The sequence below is a fragment of the Myotis yumanensis genome, unplaced genomic scaffold (assembly GCF_028538775.1).
Source record: "Myotis yumanensis isolate MYYU_CA2020_CCGP unplaced genomic scaffold, mMyoYum1.0.hap1 SCAF_5, whole genome shotgun sequence".
NCBI lineage: Eukaryota > Metazoa > Chordata > Mammalia > Chiroptera > Vespertilionidae > Myotis > Myotis yumanensis.
The window spans coordinates 67,417,549-67,441,601 of NW_027223756.1; the positions used below are offsets into that span (position 1 = coordinate 67,417,549).

Here is a 24,053-nt window from a genome sequence, read left to right on the forward strand (position 1 = left end):
AGAACTCAGCACACGAGAATTTATATGATGCAGCCTGAACTTCAGCTACAATTAATCTAAGTTAGAAATAATTCCTCTTGATAATGTTATGCTTCATGTCTCCCTGGAAATTTTCAGGAAAAGTCATGTTTTAACTGTGACCTTGACAACAAATATTGTGAGTGCTAGAGGAATTTACATATCTAATGGTATAAAGACTACTTGCGAGTGCTTCATATGACCACCTCATTCTATTTGGCAATTCCTGGTTCTTCTCCTGTCTATTACATTCCTCTTGTCCATATTATACCCCTCTGCCTTTTCTGAGTGGTAATGGCCCTCAAGAAGTCCTAGCTCTGGGAAGATCTGGAGACCCCACTTACCTGGGTCCCTGCCGCTCCCTGCACCCTGCTATGGGTTCTTTCCTGTGTTCCCTCTACCAGCGTCCTTGCCCTCATCCCAGCCCACTCTCAGGGAGAACTCGGAAAGCAGTTTTTCAGACCATACAGAGCACCTCCTGCTTCTGCATCCTGCCTGCATTGGCAACTTGGAATGAAAATAGGAGTCAATGGTAAATTTTGACTATAAAGGCACATGGGGGCTACTCTTCAACCTTGAGATAGAATTCCCTCGTCTAATCCATGATAAATTGGCTTCTCATTTTTCCTTCCTTGCTGTTCCCTTTTGGCCATTATCTGAACTTATAAGTACATCTGCTCATTCTCCTGGGAGCTGAGATGGTGGAGGGGAAAAATCATCTAGTTTGCTATTCTGCTTGTAATAGTGAGGGAAAATTTAGGAGAAAGGGCTAAAACAAAAAGCCAGAGTAACAGTGGGTGATTTATTCATGTCATCTGGGTCTTATAAATATTACTTTTGTCTATCCATATGACAGCATTTATCAAATTTTCAGTTGCCAAATTTCAGAGATAAAATGTAGCTTTTCATTAGATGGGCCCTTATGACCCACACATTTTAGGTACTTAACTTGCTTCCGGTCTTTAAAACTCAAACATGTTCATTTCATGCAAACATGGCGTCCCATACTCATGCTCTCCTTGTCATCCCTGTGCATACTTATTTCATAATGCTCATGTTGTCATGTCACCATCTCTTTTAATATGTGGTTTTGGGAAGGGATACTACTAATGTTTATTAAATATATTACTGAGAAGATCTAACAGAAAACTAAAATCATGTAGTTTGATTTCAAAATTAGCTATTTGACTGTGAAAGTGGAATCATCACAGGACGGTGAAGTCCTGCTGGTATATTTTACAACTCAGCTTCATGTGTTAGGGAGACCTTAGCAGATCACAGTTAATCCGGTGAGGCTGTCATTTTAAATACCATCCCAGATAAAACAGTAAAGCTTACTGAACCCAAGGAAAGTACATTTCTGAGAGGGGGCGGTGTCATTACTAACATGGCACATTGATTTGCTATGGAGAATAGGAGAATGGACGTTAGTTATTTTGCATAGCAACTAACTTCTTCTCCCGATGTCTCCAACAGGGCCGCGTCAGTTGTACTGGACGGCTAATGGTACAGGCTGTCAACCAGAGAGGTCGCAGTCCCCGCTCTCCCTCGGGCCTTCCTCATGTCAGAAGGTATTTCAGATGTTCCTTTCCATAAGTGTCACTATTAATTTATTACTGTAAGTTTGACACTCTTAGAATTATGGTGACCATAAAAGTCACATAGTTGAAGACAGAATGTGAATATAACCTTAAAGTGTATACAGTTATGGCACCTTGACTATGCTACTTTGCAATTCAGAAAGAGGAAGGGAGCAAACATTTACTAAAGTGTGCTAAGCCTGCTCAGATACACCATCACTAGTTTGTTAAATAGGGCCCACTTTATACATGAGGAAATAAAAACTCAGCATCTTTACATGACACGAAAATACCAGTAAATGCTACACAAATGTTCAAAACCAAGAGCTGTATGGATTGACCATTATCAACTACTGCCACTAAGGTTTCTTAAAACCAGCTGGCTTGTGAGAATTCATTTTTCAGATACTTCGTTCAAAACAGTTTATTTTAGACCATAACCTTATAGGAAATATTTTTCATATTTTAAATGCTCAACAAATATCTGCTAACAATAGTGTGTGCTTTCCATCCCTAGTAGCCCTGAGTTTATGTAAGGATGCTGATGGGCAGGGCTGGGGAAAGGATATTACTTCTTAGTAACACATTCGCACTTAGAAAAAAATATGATAAGTGAACCAGTCTGTCGTCATGGTTCCTATTTAGATATTTTATAGATGGAGCATGACAGTAAACTAGAGGCCACAGATGCAAACACCCTGATGAAAAGAACAAATACTAAATTAGGCTCATAGAAGGCACCAGGAAGAACTGAGTAAGCACCAAACAAATGGTGTGTCTATAAGGCCTCATGTGATTGGACCCACAGAGCCCTTTGTGCAACATTTGAAAAGGCCAACTCAGGCACCTAAGCATGTGCAAATCTAACTTGTTTCTGGCAACATCTGTCACAGGATCCTAGGCCTGTATCTATGGCTGCACACACACATATCTAGTAGCATATCCATTCTCTTGTATTATTTTCTTCTGCTTTTCTTATGATCTTCAATATATCTAAGCTTTCCCACTTACCACTGTCTCCTAGAAAAGCACTCTGTTCAAAAATTACATCTGTATTTGTAGAGAGTAAACTATATTAAAAAGCTGATCATCATTAGCCTATTATACCAATCTTCCATTTGTTCCACTCTTACTTTTTCTAGTGAAGTGTTTTTAAACTTACTTTCTAAGGATTACAGGCAGAATTTGCATTCAACATCTTGCTCTCCTGAAGCCCCTGGGAGATTTTATCCTTTCTCATTTCGTTGAAATAATACATGTATTCATCAGTATTCCCTGCCCTTACTTTAAAATTGTATTGCTCTTAAAGATGCCTCTGGCAACATACTTAAAAACAAGACAGAAGCACAAGATCTGGGAGATTTGCACATTATTTGAAAGTTAAAAAAAAAATGTCTTTAGTACATGGATATCCGATATAAAAGAAAACCTGCCTTAAACTGCAGTTTGTTTTCCCGGCTAATATGAGAAGGAATTTTGATTCTAAAGATATTAAATTTTTATAAAATAATAAACTTAATTTTCCATACATTTAAAATCATAAAGTTACAGTAATTTCTGTTGAAAAAGAATCAGTGATAAATAAATAAGCAAGAGCTACTGCTATTTCTCATACAGCTTTCAAAGTATTTATTTAGGTAAAAAACATTAATATAAAATATCCCATTTTCTCCAATTTCCCTTTATGATTTATACCTGCTTTAAGATTAGGAGAGCAGAATGTGTAAGATGTGCAATTAGCAGATTGTTAAATTTATAAAAAAATTTCTAAATGAAACAAGATTTTGCTTTGCTGACGTTTTTATATGTAAACCTTGGGGGTAGAAATCAGGCAAGGGTATTATATTATTACCCCATGTATTATTTTTAAAGAAAAACAACAGATGACTAAGAGCCTGGAAATAACTACTGTCTACCATTTATCCTGTTCTAAGGCCTCGTTCTAGATCCAGGGACAGTGGAGATGAAAATGAACCCATCCAGGAACGGTTCTTCAGACCTCACTTCTTGCAGGCTCCTGGAAACCTGACTGTGCAAGAAGGAAAACTCTGCAGAATGGACTGCAAAGTAAGAGTTTGCTATTGTCTATAAATCAGTCGTCTCCCTTCTCCCCTCATTGCCGTTTCTTTTGGGAAAGTTATGTAAGATAGACATCTTTAATATGTGTTTCAGCTTAAGAGAAAGAAAAAGCAGTGAAGTATACAGGATACGTATATACTGTTTTGAATCATTCTTTTCCTTCACTTTTAAACATTCAGTAAATATGTTCATTCCCTAGGGCCCCATTTACAATATTCTAGAAAGCCCCTGGGAGGTTTTATCCTTTCTCATTTTGTTGAAATAATACATGTATTCATCAGTCATATGTCATTTCTAAGAGAAATGAGAGTGACAGCCTTCTTTCACCCATTTTACAGCAGGGCTTCTGAACTCTGGGAGGCCAGGTTTTATTGCATGTGTGAACTCTGAAATTGCACACAAGTGTTCGTGATAAAGCTTTCATCCATTTCTCAAAAGAGCTTAAGGCAAAAATGTTTAAAAACTGCTCTGGAAAACTTTTTGTTTGTTTTCCCCATTACTTATTGATCTTAAATTTAAAATTTAGCTCTTAAATATGGATAAGGTTTTTTTAAAAAAAACAGAATATGATTATATTTAATGCACAAGTTTGATACAACCAAAAAGTAAAACAGCAGAGTAAAATAGTAACAAAAAACATGGTATATCATTTGCAATGCATGAGAAATGGTTAACATCTTTAGTTATAAACAAGCTCTTAAAATCCAGTGACACTATAATAATGCAAGGAAGCTGGAAAAATGAAATGAAAAAGTACAAGTGATGATTAAGCAGTGTGGATAAGGTTTTGAAACATTGTTTAGGCTCCCTCTGCTGGTTCTCTTTGAGATTGCAAAGTGCAAATATAGATTTAAAGGATATGGGCAGTTTGTTTTTACAAAAAGTAAATCAATATATTTAAGCTTTCCCATGTACCACTATCTCCTAGAAAAGCACTTTGTACAAAAATTAGATCTTTTAGAAACATATAAAAAGATTAAAAAGATCTATTTAAATTATGACCTGATTATAATCACCTTCCATTCCTGAGATCAGGCTTTCTTTACTTATGCAACCAAGAAAGTTGGGGTTAGAAAAGGGGTAGTAGAATCCAGCATTTTCCCTTTGCCTTACACTCTGCCCACTGGCACAGGTGCATGGTGAATGAGGTGGGCTGAGAGTACACAGTGCTTTAGGCTTCTCTCCTCCTAAGCACACGGTGGCCTCGGCAGTGCACGGTCCTGCTTGTCTGGGATCTAACTAGTACAGTGGGAACAGCAGAGCCACTTCATTTCTACACTTGGGAAAGGCCTGGAACCTGACCACAAGTATCCACTCCCTCTTTCTACAGTCCACTTCCAATGGCCTTCGACAGGGAACGCGGTGTATGTGGAGAGCTGGGGGTAGGGAGTGGACAGATGGGAGAACATAAGAGCATGACCCTCTCAGAAGCCATTCGGCCTAACTACTGCTGTTTACTTCCAAATCTCTGCATCCCTTTGACCAGTAATTTAAATGTACTTAATATTTGTCCTTTAAATTCTCTAGACCTTTGTGACATGTGGGGGGAGGCATCTTTTAGGTGGTATAAATGAGTATCCTGCAGCGGGAAGAGAAGTTATAAGTTCTCTGGCTGATTTTAGCAGAGCTGGGCCTTCAAAAGAATTGTTTTGCAGTCCAGCAGACATCTTTCTGTATGTAACTCCCCACTAGTAAATGTGGGCTGGGTAGAAAGGCCTTCCTTAGGGTGCTTTTCTCCCCATTCATAGGCAAGGCTGTGAAGAGTTGACAGATGGCAGCCATCCATACCTTTCACAGCACAACTTGTGATTAGCAATTAAATGTGCTCTTGTCTGATCTCTGGTCTACACAGCTGTCATGGTCTCAAGATTTTATGATGTTTCCATTGTGATGCTAATTTGTTGATATGGCTTTCTGGGTAATTTTGTTTTGTTCTTGTTAGTTTCAAGGATTATCAAATAATAGTAATAGCCCTATTTGCTGATGGATGCACCACCGTCTGCACAGCTATGGCAACTCTTTGATGAGAAGCTTCATAGTGTATAAATGCCAGCTGAGTATTTGTTACAGTTATTATGGTGGGACATCTTTTTGTCAAAGAGCTCAGGGCCCTACGCTGACATCATCCAGTAGTCTTTATAACCCCTGGTGAGGTCAGACGATGACAGAAGTTTTTTAAATCCCCATTTCTCTAGGCTGATCTATAAGAAATGTTTAAAAGTGAGCGCACAAGTGCTTAGGGAGCCACTGAAAGGTTTTAAGCAAAAAAGAACCTGAGCTGGTACTAAAAGCCATCTTTTGTACTACCAAGGGAGGAATTTATTATGGTTTCTTAGCTCTTGATTTCATTGTTTTAATATCAGAGAAATTTATATGCATTTTCTTTCTGGTTTAGGTCAGTGGGTTACCAACCCCAGATCTAAGCTGGCAACTAGATGGAAAGCCAGTCCGTCCCGACAGTGCTCACAAGATGCTCGTACGTGAGAATGGGGTGCACTCTCTGATCATAGAGCCTGTCACATCTCGAGATGCCGGCATCTACACGTGTATAGCCACTAACCGAGCAGGACAGAACTCGTTCAGCCTGGAGCTTGTGGTTGCAGGTAGGCTCAGCTGCGAATCCTTCCTCTCTCCAATGACCATCACATTTGGAAATGTGAACTAATCCTACATCAGTAACCAATATGGAGAATAATTCAAACTGCTGAAAAATAGATTGTATCATCAAAATAGCCAATTAGGGCATGTTGTAAGGCTTAGCAAATCAGAAACTAATTTTTCTTCAGTGTAGCCATTATTATTTATTTTCCCTTCTCCCCACTAGCCTGGACAAGAGAGAAAGGGATTTGGGCTTTTCTGGGTCATCCTACTCGTGTGTATGTGTTGGCCCTCGGTGTTATCTAAGAAAAGGGCAGTAAGCAGCAGCATGGGCTCCAAGAACCAAACTTGCTGTATAAGAATTTGCTTATGCATCAAGTTCTGAAGATAGACTCAGCTTTTAAAGTAACAGATGCCAATTTCAAAGTCCAAAATTTTAAACATTTCATTACCCCCAAATATTATAGTCACATTAAACTCAGAATTGCCTTTTAATTGATAATACTGTTTGGTAAACTTTGTAAAAGTATTGTTATATGAAGTCTTACCCTTAGATAAGGACAGTATATTTATGGAAAGGTTTATACCATCCTTAGGAGTTGAACATAAGATTCTGATATCTCTTCTTGTAAAAAAAAAAAAAAAAAGCAACAATGTTTATTCCTCATATACATTATCTCAATTAGTCCTTACAACAGCCCTATAAGATAATTAGAGCAAATGTTCATCCTAGCTTTAGGGATGTGGAAACTAGAGAGATTAAGTGACTTCCCCGGGTCCCATCAGTCAGCTAAGGGCCAGTCTCAAAAGGTCTGTTGACTCCTAGTGCTCTTCCACACACCGAGAGCCACTGAGTTCTTTGAAGAAATAGAGTAGCAGTCAATATGTGGGCTATGGTGCTGTGTGTTAGCCATGCTTTACAATTCTGTGTACAGTATTCAGCATACTACGCACTAGGATTGACTTCCCTCATTCCTCTAACTCTCCCTCATCAGACTACACCCTTTGGGTTCTCCTGTTAAATGTGCTGCCTGTTCTCAGGACTGACCCTTGAGGTCCAAGAGACATCTCTGTTAGAACATGGCAGCGCATAGTAATTGGAAGCAAAGTCTCTGACGTCATATCCCAGCTCTCGCTTACTAGCTGTGTCCGTGGGCAAATATATAACAACTCTGCCACTTCATTTCTCCATATGAAAAATGGGGAACATGATGCCTCACATGTTTTATAAAGATTAAATCTGTGAAGCTCTGCATCACCAGTACCCTCCATAGCATGCTCTGCAATGGTAACTGCTACTCTTAATGGTGAGCTGCTATGACGTTGAGACATTTTATATACATTTTACACTCTTTTCAAAACTGGGCCCAGAAAGAATACTAAGTGGAGTCTGTTCCTACTTCACCAAAATAGCCTAGGTCCAGTAACCATGTAAAGTCCAATAAAAATACTAGCCTCTACTCCAGCTGGTGTCGCTCAGTGGTTGAGCGTCAACCTATGAACCAGGAGGTCATGGCTCGATTCCCTGTCAGGGCACATGCCCAGGTTGCAGGCTTGATCCCCAGTAGGGGGCATATAGGAGATGGCTGATCAATAAAAATATTTTTTTTAGATAGTCTTGGGTATTTGAAAATTCCAGGTAGAATGTTTATCATCTTCACCTGTTTTTCCCTTAGCTTTGCTTTGATATATTTATCACTCCAGAAGGTAGAATATGGTGGAGAAAGACATGTATCCTCAAATTCATTATTGGTAGCTCAGAAGAAAATAAAACTAAACCTTATTTTCTCAAATTGTTTCTACATCAGATCCAAGAAAACAACTTCCCATTGGATGGTGATATTAGAGTGCTTTTAACAGTTCTGAATTTTCAGACTAATGAGGTTATCCTTTTATATGGCTTCCTCCCGTCAAGGTCTTTTTATAGCCCTTCAAATACAAATTGGAATCTGTAATTTATAGGTAACTAGTTAAAGCTGCCAAAGTTAGGTGAAAATGCCTCTCCTTTATGTTTCCCCTTTTCAATCCTACAGTACTTCTCACTTAAGCCATCACTTAAAAGTTTCAGAATCTCCATAGCAAACATTTCAGATAGCAGGGAGAGGAATTAAAGTGGATCAAATTCCTAGATACACGTGTCCTCCTCAGCACCACTAGGTGGCAGTGGTTGGTAAAGGCTGGGCCTGGGTGGTCACATAATTAGCAGTGAAGCCATCCCAGCTGCTGGCAATGACCTAGGAGTCTCACAGTCTGTCAGGCATTCTGTGGAGCAGATGGCCAGTGGACTGTGTGGGCCTGTCAGGCTTGAATTCATTGAGGAAACAAATGAGTGGAAGGAAGCATAGTAACCTTTCGTGGTGAAAGAATAATTTGGAGAGAGGACTAGCATCGTGCCACCTCTGAAGTGACAAATAGTATCATAAAAGATCCGTTTAAGGAATATTTCAAAAAGCTTCTGAATTCTTCATTGTGCTCCTTTCATCTATCACTGATAGATCATTTATGTCGTGTTTTCTCAGCTAAAGAGGCACACAAACCCCCCGTGTTTATCGAGAAGCTGCAGAACACCGGCGTTGCTGACGGGTACCCAGTGAGGCTGGAATGCCGTGTTTCAGGAGTGCCACCACCTCAGATATTTTGGAAGAAAGAAAATGAATCACTCACTCACAGCACTGACCGAGTGAGGTGAGACTACAGGACGAATTAATCTAATCCTAATGATACGTAGGAAACACGGCTCACATAGCACGTAAATCTGTGCGAGTCATGCTACTGATGACATCAAAAACAAAAATCACTCTCTAATGTGTGATCAAGCCTTTAGAAAGAAGCTATAATGGTATGTGATGAAGCACATTCTAATTTAATCTCATGGTGATTTTTTTGTGTTTATCTTTATACCTAAAAGAAAAGATGAATTCATTTGCTGCAATGGTGATAGAAACTATTCAGTGCTTCGGTAAAGGCAGATCCTTAACTAGAAATTAAGTGTGCAGATTTATTCAACCTCTTGACGTCTGCTCTTCTCTCCCATTAACTTTAATGGGGCTGGCAGCCTCTCCAGAATAAGTAGGACCCTATTATCGCCTGCTCACACTGTTCTGTTTCTAATGACCTAATTAAAAATGATGCTTCGTGTTCGCAGCCACTTTTTACAAATTTCAAACCCTGACGGCCTTCTCCTTCTCCTCAGCATGCACCAGGACAACCATGGCTACATCTGCCTGCTCATTCAGGGAGCCACGAAAGACGACGCCGGGTGGTACACCGTGTCGGCGAAGAATGAGGCTGGGATTGTGTCCTGCACGGCCAGGCTGGACGTCTACAGTGAGTGCGCCACCTTACTGCATTCATCCATTACGTTAGGAAACCCAGGCGTCTGCACAGCAAATCACATTACTGCTATTTAATCTTATAAACTAGTGTTTTTTCTGCCAAAAATTTCATATTGTTCTTTCTCTTTCTATTTATAGTCTCTCGACATTAATAGTGAACTACACCAGGAGGAAAAATACCCAAGTATCATGCAGAAACTTTGCATTATTAGCAAACTATGCATGTTGGCTAGTCAGTTGTGGCTTCCTTACCCAAGCATACCTTAGGCGTTAACCGTACGCAAAGGCATAACCACATGTTTTTCACATGACGCTTGTTACTGTGTTTTGCAAATGACTGCCTTTTTTTTTTTAACATTTCTTTATATTATAATCCTATCACAGTGTCTTATTGCACTCTGAGTGTGTGTACCATTGATCCTGGAATGCATACTTTTGTGGCTTAGTGCTTTTCTCATTAATATATCTTAAGCAGCTGAACAACAGATTTGTGATTATGCATCCTAAATTTAAATAAAATCATGTTCATTGAGTTTACAAACTAGTACAATAGCATAATGTGATCTATTGACATAGAGAAAACCACTAGAAAAATTTAAGAACTTATCTCTTCTTAAATGAGAAATAACTTCATGAGGTTTTTCAGAAAATGAGTAACCTCAACTTTCCCGACTGCCTAATTTGATCACTGTTCCCGACTCCTTTCTATTGATCACTGTTAAAAAATCCATCCAGAACACCAAACTACTCTAATTATACATTATGAACTCTGAAAATTAAAAAAGAGGAGGGAGGTGAATTAGGAAACTTAGAGGCTATCTCAAAGGATTCCCTGTGCTGTAGCAAATATTTATTTTCAAATAAAAATAAACTACACTTGGTCTTTATTATCCAGCTGTTATAGTCCCAATACCCTGTATAGACAGTAACTCAGCAACATATGAGTAAAATGCAAAACTGTTCTTAAATTTTAGGATTTCTACTCTCAATGTGTCCAGTCTTCATAAGGAACATGTGCCTGGAGTATGTCAAAGACATGTATTTACTTGAAACATCTAAGGGCTTTCCAGTAATCATGGTTAAAAGAGCCTGTTTTTGTTTTGTTTTTTGTAGCCCAGTGGCATCAGCAGCCACAGAGCACCAAGCCAAAAAAAGTACGCCCCTCAGCCAGTCGCTATGCAGCACTTTCGGACCAGGGACTAGACATCAAAGCAGCGTTCCAGCCTGAAGCCAGCCCGTCTCACCTGACACTGAATGCCGGCCTGGTGGAGAGTGAGGACCTGTAATCCGACATTCTTCTTAAAGCTGAAACACTGAAACACCCTGCCTTGACCAGCATATGCCTTTGTCACTATGTAAAAGGCAAAACCATACCTTTGACTATAAGAAATAAAAGAAACCAAAATATTTTTTTTACTTGATATACCAAACTTAGAGTTTAAGTAGATGATGCTGATAGAAATGTACACATTGCACAGGAAAACTTTTGAATTGCTGTGATTAAAGTGGTCTGAAATGCTAAAGGTAACCACAATTCGTATTATCAACGAGCCTTTAAACACTAGCTTTAGGTGCTACACAACATGATAGTGTGCAATGCGTAACATGAGGCATTTGTACCATAAAAATACTAAAATGATTCTAAAGTGGCAGTGTATCCAGACAGCTACAGTGAACCAAGTGCAATATGTAAGGATGGAAAAGGAAGAGGAAAGAAATCCAAGTTAATGCCTTGTCTTTGCAAACTGTTTTATATTAAATCATAAGGAGAGAATTACTTGCCTTAAATATAATACTGTCAAGTGTTTCTATAAGGGTAACACCTTAGTTCTTGACATTTTTTATGTGTTTTATTTCCTTTCATGCTACCTAGGTAGAAAGCTTATTTACAAACCATATTAAATGGCTAATTTAAATATAAATAATATAAAGTATTCTGAATAGAGCAGAAATATATTACAGTCCATTCCAGGAAAGGCATCCAAACCACCCAAATAACCAAGGCATACAGAATTTGGAGGAAACGGGTTTGAAAGACATAAGGAGAAGAACGAAGGAAAAGGCTACCAACATACTTACTACATTGTGTTCATTTAGATAAAAGTAGAAGGGCAGGAGACATGTTAAAGGCCAGGCTTTTCTTTGATTTTCTTGAAAATTAATCTCACATGTAGGTGAAAAAACACAGCCATTCACAAGTCAGGGAATCTAGGGCCAGCTGGAAGTTGGAGCACCTGTGCTATGGAAATTTAGTGTTGTCTGAGTTTGTGTAGTAGTTGATGATTTTAGATGTTTAGAGCAAGTTGACAATGGACTGAGACTGCAAGATTGGTGTAAGAGAGACATTGCCTGTAGCATCTAGTCTACTTGAAGGAAATGGAGACTTAGGAGAGACAAAAACAGGTTTGTGCCATAATGTATTTTTTTCAATGGCACCAAGACATGGTGAATGGAAAATACCAGTTCACATCCCTGCTCACATGAAACCGTGTTTTAAGAAGGTACCACGTTCTGAGGAGTTTGTAAAGGCGTCTCAGCAAAGACTGATTTTTAAATGCACGTGATTCTGCATCAGCTAGACTGAGATGATTCTGACCAGACTTGATGGTTTTAAGTCGGAACCAATAAATTTTTAAAAAGAAGAAACAACAATTTGGCCTAATTTTATAAAACATGAGGCTTTAATGGTACTTTGCTATGAAAAGAAAACACTGTATTCCTTATGCAAAACACGTATATCTTTCATTATTTATAATAAAAATGTTGAACTCTCTAAGCTCAGTTACTCAATTCAATACATAGTATTTTTTAAAGTAATTTTATATCTGTGTACCACCCCATATATTTCATATTACTGCTTCACATGTACAGCTTTCTACTTCTTTGTAAGAACACCAACCAACCAGGTTGAAATGATTAACAGGCTTGAGCACTGGGTGGCAGATGTTCTATGCAGTGGTGCAAGCTTCTTTGGCCACACTTATATGCATTACTAATATGGAATTTAAGATACCATACAAAGTCCCTCATGGACCTACCTATATTGTAGTACTATGACTTATGTCATATCTTATTTGCCAAATTTTTCTGAATGTGACTTTTTTGCTATAATTTTCTGGGTTTGGGATTAAGTAGCATTATTTTGCCATCTTTTATGTTGTATTTATAAAAAAAAATAGTACTATCATACTATTTTTGGGTTGTTGTGCTGGTGTAATGTGGATTTAACATCAATAAATATTTAACAAATCATAGTTGCAATTTTGTGAAGCAAAATATTCCGTTGTTTTGGTTTTCTATTGCTGCTGTAACAAATTAGTGCAAACCAAGGCTTAAAACAATACTCATTTCTTAGCTCACGGGTCTCTAGGTTAGAATTTCAGGAACAATATGTCTAGATTCTCTGCTCAGGGTCTTACAAGGCCAAAATCAATGTATCTACTAAATTGTTCACGTCTGGAGCTCAAGATCCTCTTCATAGCTTAAGTTGTTATGACTGAACTCAGTTCCTCACTGATGTAGAACAGGAGTCTCACTAAGTCTGTCGCTAGGAGTCACTCACTCCCCCGACCACCCACATCCCTTGCCACTTTCAAGCTCAGCAATGAGAATCTCCCTCGAGGCAACACTCTTTGAATCTCTTGGCAACAGGCCCAAACACTTTTAACACAGCAGTACTGAACCTGTTGGTCGCGACCCCTTTGGGGGTCAAACGACCCTTTCACAGGGGTCGCCTAAGACCATCGGAAAACACATATATAATTACATATTGTTTTTGTGATTAATCACTATGCTTTAATTATGTTCAATTTGTAACAATGAAAATACATCCTGCATATCAGATATTTACATTATGACTCATAACAGTAGCAAAATTACAGTTATGAAGTAGCAACGAAAATAGTTTTATGGTTGGGGGTCACCACAACATGAGGAACTGTATTAAAGGGTTGCGGCATTAGGGAGGTTGAGAACCACTGATAGACGAAAGCCAACAAACAGCCCTTTATTGGCTATAACCCCAAGGCTCGGTATGGAGGAAGAAGACAGAAACACCCTTCTCCCAGTATTCCCCTCAAAGAGGCACATTCCCATACTTTAGAAACTGCTGTCCGAGAGTCTGGCTTCCAATCAGCCTGAATCTAGATGCTGACTGAGGTCCCAACCATTGGGACATTGACAGGTCTTGGCACACCTGCAACTATTGAGAGCAACTCAGAATAAAATAGGCTATTTGGACAATGACAAAGGTTTGAGAGGCAACCAACAGCCTGGACAGGGCTGAATAATATGGTTCATCTCCTACATGAGGCCACTCTTTCAAGACTGAGAGAAGTGAGTATTTTACCTAATAGAAACATACTGAGTATCAAGGAAAAATGAAGAAATAAAGGAATCCACTCCATACAAAAGAAGATAAAAACCTAAGAAAAGACCTTAATGAAAGGGAGATAAGTGATTTAACTGATAAAGAGTTCAAAATAGCAGCCTTAAAGATGCTCAAGGAGCTTGGAGGAAAATACATGAGCAAAGTGAGAATTCCAACAAAGCAACACCACCACATAGGAGTCACAGAGATGAAGAGTACAATAACTGACATGAAAAATGCAATAGAGGGTTTCAACAGTGAACTGATGAAGCAGAAGGAACAGCAAACTCATAGACAGTGGAAAGGAACTCATCCAATTAGAGGAACAAAAAGAAAAAAATGCGAAACAGTAAAAATAGCTTCAAGGATTCAGAGGACATCAAGTGGACCAACATATACTCACATTATAGAGGTCCCAAAAGGAGAAGAGAAAATGGGCAGAAAACATTTTCAAAGTAATAATAGATGAAAATTTCCCTAACCTGGGCAAGAAAACAGATATCCAGATGCAGGAAACCCAGAGAGTTCCAAAACAGATGAACCAAGAGGCCTACACCAAGATACATTAAAATGTAACATGTCAAAAGTTGAAGACTAAAAGAGAAATCACTTACAAAGCTAATGTGAAGGGGAAAGAGGTAAAAGGAATCAAAATAAATACAATAATTAGTTAAGGGATACACAAAATAAAATACTGCAAATTTTGACATCAAAAATATAAAGTGAGTGGGAGTGAATAAAAATGTAGTGTTAAAATGTGTTCAAAGTTAAGTCATTATCAACTTCAAAACAGACATAAGTTGTTTTATATAAACCTCATGGTAACCACACACAAAAAACAATACACACCTATAGTAGATACACAAGATTTAAAAAAAAAAATGTAAACATACTACCACAGATTAATTAGATCACAAAGGAAGAGAGCAAAAGAAGAACAAAACAACAAAGGAATTATAAAACAGCCAGGAGACAACAAAATGGCAGTAATTACATACTTATCAATAATTACTTTAAAGGTAAGTGGACTAAATTCTCCAATCAAAAGACACAAAATGGCTTAGTAATTAACTTTTTTAAAGACCCATCTATATGCTGTCTAGGAGACTCAGTTCAGATGTAAGGACACAAAAACTAAAGGTGAAGAATGAAAAAAAGTATTTTATGCAAATGGAAACCAACAGAAGGCTGAGATAACTATACTTACATCAGACAAAACAAACTTTACCACAAAGACTAATAGGACAAAGAAAGTCATTATATGATTGATTATAATGGAGTAAATCCAATAAGAAAATGTAATATTATAAATATTTATGCTCATAAATATGCAAAGCAAATAGTGACAAACCTAAAGTCAGAAATACACAGCAATCCTATATAATAAAAAGGTAATATGCAAATCGACCAAAGGGCAGAATGACCAGTCGCTATGATGCACACTGACCACCAGGGGGCAGACGCTCAATGCAGGAGCTGCCCCCTGGTGGTCAGTGTGCTCCCACAGGGGGAGTGCCAGTCAGCGAGTGCAGCATTGGTGGCAGGAGCCTCTCCCACCTTCTAGGCAGTGCTAAGGAGCAGCGAGCCGAGCTGTAAGGAGCAGTGAGCAGACAGGCGGTAAGGAGCAAGGGCTCCCGGACTGCAAGAGGGATGTCTGACTGCGGGAAGCAGGCCTAAGCCAGCAGGCAGACATCCCCCGAGGGACCCAGGACTGTGAAAGGGCACAAGCCGGGCTGAGAGACCACCCCCCCACACTCTCCTGAGTGCACAAATTTTCATGCACCGGGCCTCTAGTACAATAATAATAGGAAACTTTAATATTCCACTTTCAGCAATGTATAGATTATCCAAACAAAAAAATTAATAAGAAAACATTGGCCTTAAATTGCATGTTAGACCAGATGGACTTAACAGACATTCAGTGAAGATTCTATCCAAAAACAACAGAATATACATTCTTCTCTAGCACACATGAAACATTCCCCTGGATGGTTCATATGTTGAGTCACTAAATGAGTCATAAGAATTGCAAAAAGAATAAAATCATCTCAAGCATCTTTTTTTATCACATGATATGAAACTAGAAATCAATTACAAGAAAATTGGAAAAAAACAAAATATGTAGAGATTAAACAATATGCTTCTGAACATCCAATATGTCAAAGAAAAAAACAAAAAATGCCTTGAGACAAATGAAAATGAAAATACAACATACCAAAACTTTCTGGAAGCAGCAAAAGCAACTCTAAGAGGGAAGTTGATAGTGATAAATAACTATATCAAGAAACAAGAAAAATCTCAACCAATGTAAACTTACACTTCAAGGAACTGAGAACAACAACAAATGAAGACAAAGTTAAAAGAAGGAAATAACAAAGATCAGAGCAGAAATAAAGTAGAGGTTTAAAAGACCATGGGACAAATCAATGAAACAAAGAGCTGTGTGTTTTTTTAAAGTTAAACAAAATAAAGATCAGTGGAGAGAGAGTCAAGATGGCAGCTGGCAGGGCAGCAGTGAGGAAGAGTCTGAGTGAGGGAGGGAGTGAAAGGGTGTGTGGTGTGTGTGCATGTGCGTGCATGCATGTGTGAGTGACAGTTAGATCCTGCAGGAGTCTCAGGGGCTGGTAGACCAGACTCTACTAGACGGGAAGCCCCTGCTAGCGCTGCAAGCACTCCCAGGGAGGCCAACTCTGGCACAGAAACCATGCCAACTTGAAGGGGAGAGCTGCTGTGATTAAGAACCCAGCTTCACCACCACCCAGACTGGCCTCAGACATCATACCAGACCAATTAGTAATAAGGAGATTGAATCAATAATCAAAAACTTCTCAACAACAACAAAAAAAAGTCCAGGACCAGGTGGCGTCATAGATGAAGTCTACCAAACACTTAAAAAAATTTATATCAATCCTTCTCAATCTTTTTCAAAAAATAGAAGATTAGGGGACACTTCCAACCTCATTTTATAAAGGTAGCATTGTCCTGATACCTAAAACCAGACAAGGACACCACAAGAGAAGAAAATTACAAGCCAGTATCCTTGATGAACACAGATGCAAAAATTATCAACAAAATATTAGCGAATCCAATTCATCAATACATTAAAAGGATTATACACCATGATTCAGTGGAATTTATTCCAGGAATACAAGGATGTTTCAATATCTGCAAATCAATGGAATATATCATGTTAACAAAAAGAAAGATAAAAATCCCATCATCTCAACAGATGCAGAAAAAGGTTTTGACACAATTCAACATCCATTTATGATAAGAAAACTCTCAACAAAGTGAGTATAGAGCAGGGATGGGCAAACTTTTTGACTTGAGAGCCACAATGGGTTCTTAAACTGGACCGGAGGGCCGGAACAAAAGCATGGATGGAGTGTTTGTGTGAACTAATATAAATTCAAAGTAAACATCATTACATAAAAGGGTATGGTCTTTTTTTTTTTTTTTTTTTTTAGTTTTATTCATTTCAAACGGGCCGTAGTTTGCCCATGGCTGGTATAGAGGGAACATACCTCAACATAATGAAGACCATATACAACAAACCTACAGCTAACATCATGCCCAAGAGCAAAAAGTTGAAAGCTTTTCCTCTAAGATCAGGGACAAGGCAAACATGTCCACTCACACCACTTTTCTTCTCAGAGCAATTAGACAAGAAAAAAAACATAAAATGCACCCACATTACAAAGGATGAAATAAACCTGTCACCATTTTACAGATGATGTGATATTTTGCATATAAAACCCTAAAGACTCCACCAGAGAACTATTAGAACTAATCATTTCAGTGAAGTTTCAAGATACAAAATAAATATACAAAAATCGGGTGTTTTTCTATATATTAATAGCAAAATATCAGAAAGAGAAATTGAGAAAACAATTCCATTTACAATTGTATCAAAAAGAATAAAATACCTATAAATAAATTTAACCAAAAAGGTAAAAGAAAACTATAAGACATCTAATGAAAAAAATCTGAAGATGATACAAATAAATGGGAAGATATTCCATGCTTTCTATTAGATTGGAAGAATTAACATTGTTAAAATGTCCAGAATACCCAAAGCAATCTAAAAATTCTAATGGCACTTTTCATAAAAATAGAGCAATCATAAAATGTGAATGAAATCACAAGACCCTAAATAGCCAAAGCATTCCTGCAAAAGAACAAAGCAGAAAGCATCACACTGCCAGACATCAAACTATATTACAAAGCTACAGTAATCAAAACAGTATAATACTGGCATTAAAACAGACACACAGATCAATAGAACACAATAGAGAGTTCAGATAAAAACCCATGCACATGTGGTCGATAAATTTACAAAATGGAGCCAAGAATATGGAATGTGGAAAGGACATATTGAATGGAGAAAGTTTCTTTAATGTTGCTGGAAAAACTGAATAACTACATGCAAAGGAATGAAACTACCGTACACAAAAATTATCTCAAATTAGATTAAAGACATAAACATAAGACCTGAAACCATAAATCTTTTACAAGAAAATATAAACAGTAAGCTCCCTGACATAGTTCTTGGCAATTATTTTTTTGAATCTGACACTAAGAACAACAAAAACAAAAATAAATTAGTATGACTGAAAACTAAAAAGCTTCTGCACAGCAAAGAAAACCATCAACAAAATGAAAAGGCAGTAAGAGGTTAATATCCTAAATACATTTAAAAATTAATTTCTTTCAATAGAAAAAAAATCAATTAAAAATTGGCAGAGGACACTTTTCCAAAGAAGACATACAGATAACCAACAGGTACATGAAAATGTGCTCAATTTCACTAATAATCAGGGAGATGCAAGTCAAACCACAATGAAATATCACCACACATCTGTTAGAATAACTATTATCAAAAAGATAAGAGATAACCAATGTTGGCCAGGATGTGGCGAAAAAACCCATGTGTATTGCTGGTGGGAATATAGACTGAACAGTATAGAGATTCCTCAAACAGTTAAAAATAGTACATATAATCCAGCAATTCCATTTCTGGGTATATATCCAAAGAAAATAAAAACTCTACCTTGGAAAGATATATGCACCCTCATATTCATTGCTGCATTATTTACAATAGCCAAGACATGGAAGCAACTTAAATATTCACTGATAAATGAATGGGTAAAGAAAATGTGGTGTGTGTGTGTGTGTGTGTGTAATATTATTTAGCCATAAAGAAAAGGAAACCCTGCTATTTGTGGTAACATGGATGGATCATAAAGTCAGTGTACTCAGTTAAATAAGTCACATAGAGAAAGGCAAATATCATATGATCTCACTTATATGTGGAATAGCAAAAACAAAACTCAGATACAGCAAACAGACTGGCAGTTTCTAGTTATGGATGGATAAGATGGGTAAAGGTGGTCAAAGTTTACAAACTTCTAGTTATAAAATAAGTAAGTCCTAGGATGTAATTAACAGTATGGTGACTATCCTACCTAATAAAGAGGTAATATGCAAATTGACCATCACTCCAACACATAAGATGGCCACCACAAGATGGCCAACAGGGGAGGGCAGTTGTGGGTGATCAGGCCAGCAGGGGAGGGTAGTTGGGAGGGACCAGGACTGAAAGGGAGGGCAGCTGGGGGCAATCAGGCCTGCAGGGGAGGGCAGTTAGGGATGACCGGGCCAGCAGGGGAGCGCAGTTGGGGGGGACCCAGGCCTGCAGGGGAGGACAGGTGGGGGCAACCAGGCTAGCAGAGGAGGGCAGTTGGGGGCAACCAGGCCTACAGGGGAGGGCAGTTAGGGGCATCTGGGCCGGCAGGGGAGCAGTTAGGCATCGATCAGGCTGGGAGGGCAGGGTAGTTAGGGGATGATCAGGCTGGCAGGCAGAAGCAATTAGGGGCAATCAGGCAGGCAGGCGAGTGGTTAGGAGCCAGCAGTCCTAGATTGTGAGAGGGATGTCCCAGATTGCAGAGGGTGCAGGCTGGGCTGAGGGACACACACACACACACACACACACACACACACACACCCGGGCATGAATTTCATGCACCAGGCCTCTAGTAGTTAATAATACTGTATTGTATATTTCAATTTTACTAAGTAAACCTTAAAAGTTCTCATCACAAGAATAAAAATGGTAACCATGTATGGTGATGCTTGTTAACCTACGACATTTGATATACTGTTTTATGCATACTCACTGATCTGCTCTCTATTAAAATTGTATCTAATTAAAGTATTTGTCTACTTCACTAGAAATAACTCCAAGTTAAATACTAGCCATGCTTTCACTAAATTCCTTCTTTTGGGAAGTTTCAAGGTACAGTTAGCTCTTAGAGTACCAGAAACTTACTAGAAATTCAAATTCCCTGACAAGCCACATATGGGAGGCAACTGATCGATGTTTCTCTCTCTCTCCCTCTTACTTCCTTTCTCTAAACATATCCTTGGGTGAGGATTAAGAAAAAAAAACACAAAATACAGAGCACAAAATACAGTGGGGGGAGGGGGGGCATGCAGAAGGCAGCTGATCAATGATGCTTCTCTCTCATTGATGTTTCCATCTCTCTATCCCTCTCTCCCTTCCTCTCTCTCTCCTAAAAAAAATCAATAAAAATATATATATTTTAAAAACAATTAATTGTATCTACTAAACTATAAAAATGATATTGCTGGCACTGTCAATAGTAGTTACTCTCTCAAAGATGGCAGAATGTATTTTATGCCATTACTAGAGGCCCAGTGCATGAAATTTGTGCACTCGGCGGGGGGGGTCCCCTCAGCTGGCCTGCACCCTCTCACAGTCCAGGAGCCCTCAGGGGATGTCCGACTGCCACAGGGAGAGGGTCTAAGCCTGCAGTTGGACCGCTTTAGCGCTGCTGCAGAGGCAGGAGAGGCTACCACCACCACAGCTGCGCTCACCAGCCATCAGCCCGGCTTCTGGCTGATCAACGCTCCTCCTGCGGGAGCACACTCACCACCAGGGGACAGCTCCTGAGTTGAGTGTCTGCCCCCTGCTGGTCAGTGCACATCATAGCAAGAGGTTGAGCGGCCTTAGTATATCATTAGCATATTACGCTTTGATTGGTTGAACGTACGACCGGATACTTAGCATATTAGGCTTTTATTATATAGGATGATTTTCTCTTCAATTGCTTTCACATTTCTCACAAGACTGAGACACTATTTCCCAGTTGTGGAAAACTGAAAAGCAAAGTGGAGCCACTGTAGAAGGTAGCATTCCAAAGTATTCTGTGGAAGGATATCCCCAGCTCCTGCCCACCCTCACTCTGGATCAAAGGTTAAAGGCGGGGACAACCAGCCTTAGAACTGACATCATGTGTGTATGTCAAGATAATGGTCAAGTCAGACCATGGAGCAGGGGCCAAGAGTATAAAAGCTGCCCACCATGGAACAGCAATGGCCACAAGGGTTAGTCTGGGTTCAGTACAACAGAACCACAGGGAAAGGTATGATTAAAATGAGTCAGAGTCTGGGAAGCCATGGGAAAGTTGCATGATGGCTTGCCAGTTCCCTAGTAGCCTAAGGGCACATATTTACTTCTAACTGCACCCTTAACTAAGGGAAGTAAAGTGTCTGGTGTAAATAATGCAATCTACACAGCAGCACTGCTTTGAGAACAAGCTTTCACTCTCTGAGATATGCTCAGAGATATAGATCAGAGTCAACATTCTGTGAATAAACCAGAAACCATACTGCTCATAACACATATGTTTTAAATCAAGATGAATAGATGAAAACAGGACTTGAAATACAAAGCTCAGAAAGCACATTAATAAAAGTGAGAATTACTAGAGTATAATACACATTTATATTATAATACATAATGCTTCCAGCACTAGGAGGACTCCAGATACAACGTACCAAAGCATGGCTAATGGAAATAACATTTACTAAGCACCTACTATGTGCCAGGTATTAATACTATTTTATTTAATCCTTACAACTCTAGAATTGTTAGTCTCTCTAGCAGATGAGAAAACAGGCTCAAGGGGCAAATGTAATGAGACTAAATCACAGTCAATTAGTTACAGATTTGGAACTTAAAACCAGGATTTTCTGGCTCCAAAACCCATATCTTTCCACTAACCTCACTGTAAAGATGTGAAACCCTCTACTGGGACCAGGGCTTGAACATTTATGAAAGGACACTAAGAATTAGTGACAATCATCTTTTAGAAAGTGAGAGGTTAGTTAGTATAAAGGTTACTCAAAATTTCAATGCAATACACACAAATATGATTCTTGTCATATTCCTGGCAAGTGTAGGAGGTATTGATATCAAATACACCCACACATACTTAGATAAGTTAATCAGCTAAAATAATTTAAAGATAAGGCACAGCGTACTATCCCTTTCAGAAGTAATTGCCCCTTAATGATACAGTCTGAACACATTAGCACCATTCACTTGAGGCCTTTGTCATGCAAAAACTTTCAGAAAACAAAACTACTACTAAACACTTCTATTTAGACTAAACTAAAAGTGATTTTATTTACTATTTTTCACAATTTAGAAGTTTCTATTTAAAAGACTAAATAATCAGCTTGGTTGTTTTACTAAATGTCATACTAGATGATATATGTATATGACATGTTATTTCAAGATAGTTAAACTGTCATTGTGCCCCCTAGGGCAGACAAGGGGGAAATTCTGTTCCCCAAATGCTATGTCCTGAGTTGTGTTCTCACCCAAAATTAGCAAATCCACCAGTACCAATCTCCCTTTCTCTTCTATCAACTTTATTGAGGTATAATTCAGTCATTAAGGTGTACAATTTAATAAATTTTGAGGCAACTATCCTTTCTTAATTTTAGATTAGTTTGCATTTCCTAGAATTTTTATAACTACAGTCACATAGTATGTACTCAAATTTTGAGGCTGGCTTCTTTCACTAAGCTTAATTTGCAATTCACCCAAGGGTATCAATAGTTGATTCTTTATATTGCTGAGTAGTATTTCATTGTATAGATATACTACTTTTTGTTTACCCATTCTCTTATTCATGAGTATATGGATGCTTACAATTTTGGATATTACAAATAAAGCTGCTGTAAAAAAAAAATAATGTACAAATCTTTGTGTGGACATATGTTTGTAATTATGTTGCAAAAACATCCAGGAATAGATTGGCTGAGCTGTATAATGGATAAAAGTTTAACTTTTAAAGATACTACTAAACAGTTTTTCAAAGAGTTTTTAACAATTTACATTCTCATCAGCAGCATTTGTTGCTCCACATCCTCAACAAGTGGTATTATCATTCTTTTCCAATTTACACATTCTAATGTGTATATAGTTGTATCTCATTAAGGTTTTAACTTAAATTTTCCTGATCATCAAAGCTACTGAGCACCTTTTCATGTATTTATGGTCATTCATATATCTTCTCTTGTGATGTGTCTAATCAAAACTTCTGGCATTTTTATTTGGTTGTCTTATTTTGTTAGAACAGCTTGTTATATATTTTTTCTACATACAAGTTCTTTTTCATGTAAATATATGGCAAATGTTTCTTCTAGACTATGACTTGCCTTCCCATTTTGCTAACATCTTCCAAAGAACAAAAATTGATTTTTGTTCAAATCAAAATTGATTTTGATTCTTGATTTTAATGAAACTCAACTTTCCAAGGGTTTGGGGTTTTTTTTGGTACAATTTTTGCCTTTTGCCTTTTGTGTCCTATCAAAGTAATCTTTGCCTACCTCAAGGTCACTAACAAGTATTTGGTCTAGATTGAGGGAGGTAGAATGCTTGTGTGTTGGGCGGAAGGGGATGGGGGGGGTACCAGGAAGGGTATCTCAAACAAACAAAAACTGACAGACCATGGTATTGCGAGTTTCACAGTTCTGCTGAAGAAACAGGGTATGGAATCTTGATAGCTACATTTTAAACTAAACAAATATTTAAAAAACACAACTATTAACTCCAGAAAATCTCAAAATATGAGAATGGGCAAAAACAATTATTAAATGCACCATGCCTCAATTTTTGTAGCTAGTCTCCAAATTCGGCCCTCAATACTATCTGTTAATTATACTACTTCCTCGGTGACTCACTCTCTCACTGTCCATAAA

The 24,053-nt window shown here is 38.2% G+C and overlaps 2 protein-coding genes across 7 annotated transcripts in view; one reads left to right on the forward strand and one right to left on the reverse strand.

Moving 5' to 3' along the window:
* Window positions 1-12,860, forward strand: part of PALLD (palladin, cytoskeletal associated protein) — a 410,231-nt gene extending 397,371 nt beyond the window's left edge. For 5 of the 6 annotated variants that reach the window (XM_070415445.1, XM_070415446.1, XM_070415448.1 and 2 more), the window contains 6 exons: window positions 1,495-1,589; window positions 3,533-3,665; window positions 6,073-6,280; window positions 8,795-8,960; window positions 9,469-9,602; window positions 10,724-12,860. In XM_070415445.1, coding sequence (XP_070271546.1) covers window positions 1,495-1,589; window positions 3,533-3,665; window positions 6,073-6,280; window positions 8,795-8,960; window positions 9,469-9,602; window positions 10,724-10,896 — 909 coding nt within the window. In that variant the 3' untranslated portion in view covers window positions 10,897-12,860. Of the gene's footprint in view, window positions 1-1,494; window positions 1,590-3,532; window positions 3,666-6,072; window positions 6,281-8,794; window positions 8,961-9,468; window positions 9,603-9,748; window positions 9,795-10,723 lie in introns of all 6 variants that reach the window. The other variant, XM_070415447.1, reaches the window with a different exon arrangement.
* The window catches only part of CBR4 (carbonyl reductase 4), a 68,611-nt gene that overhangs the window by 19,862 nt on the left and 24,696 nt on the right, over window positions 1-24,053 (reverse strand). The window lies entirely within an intron of this gene.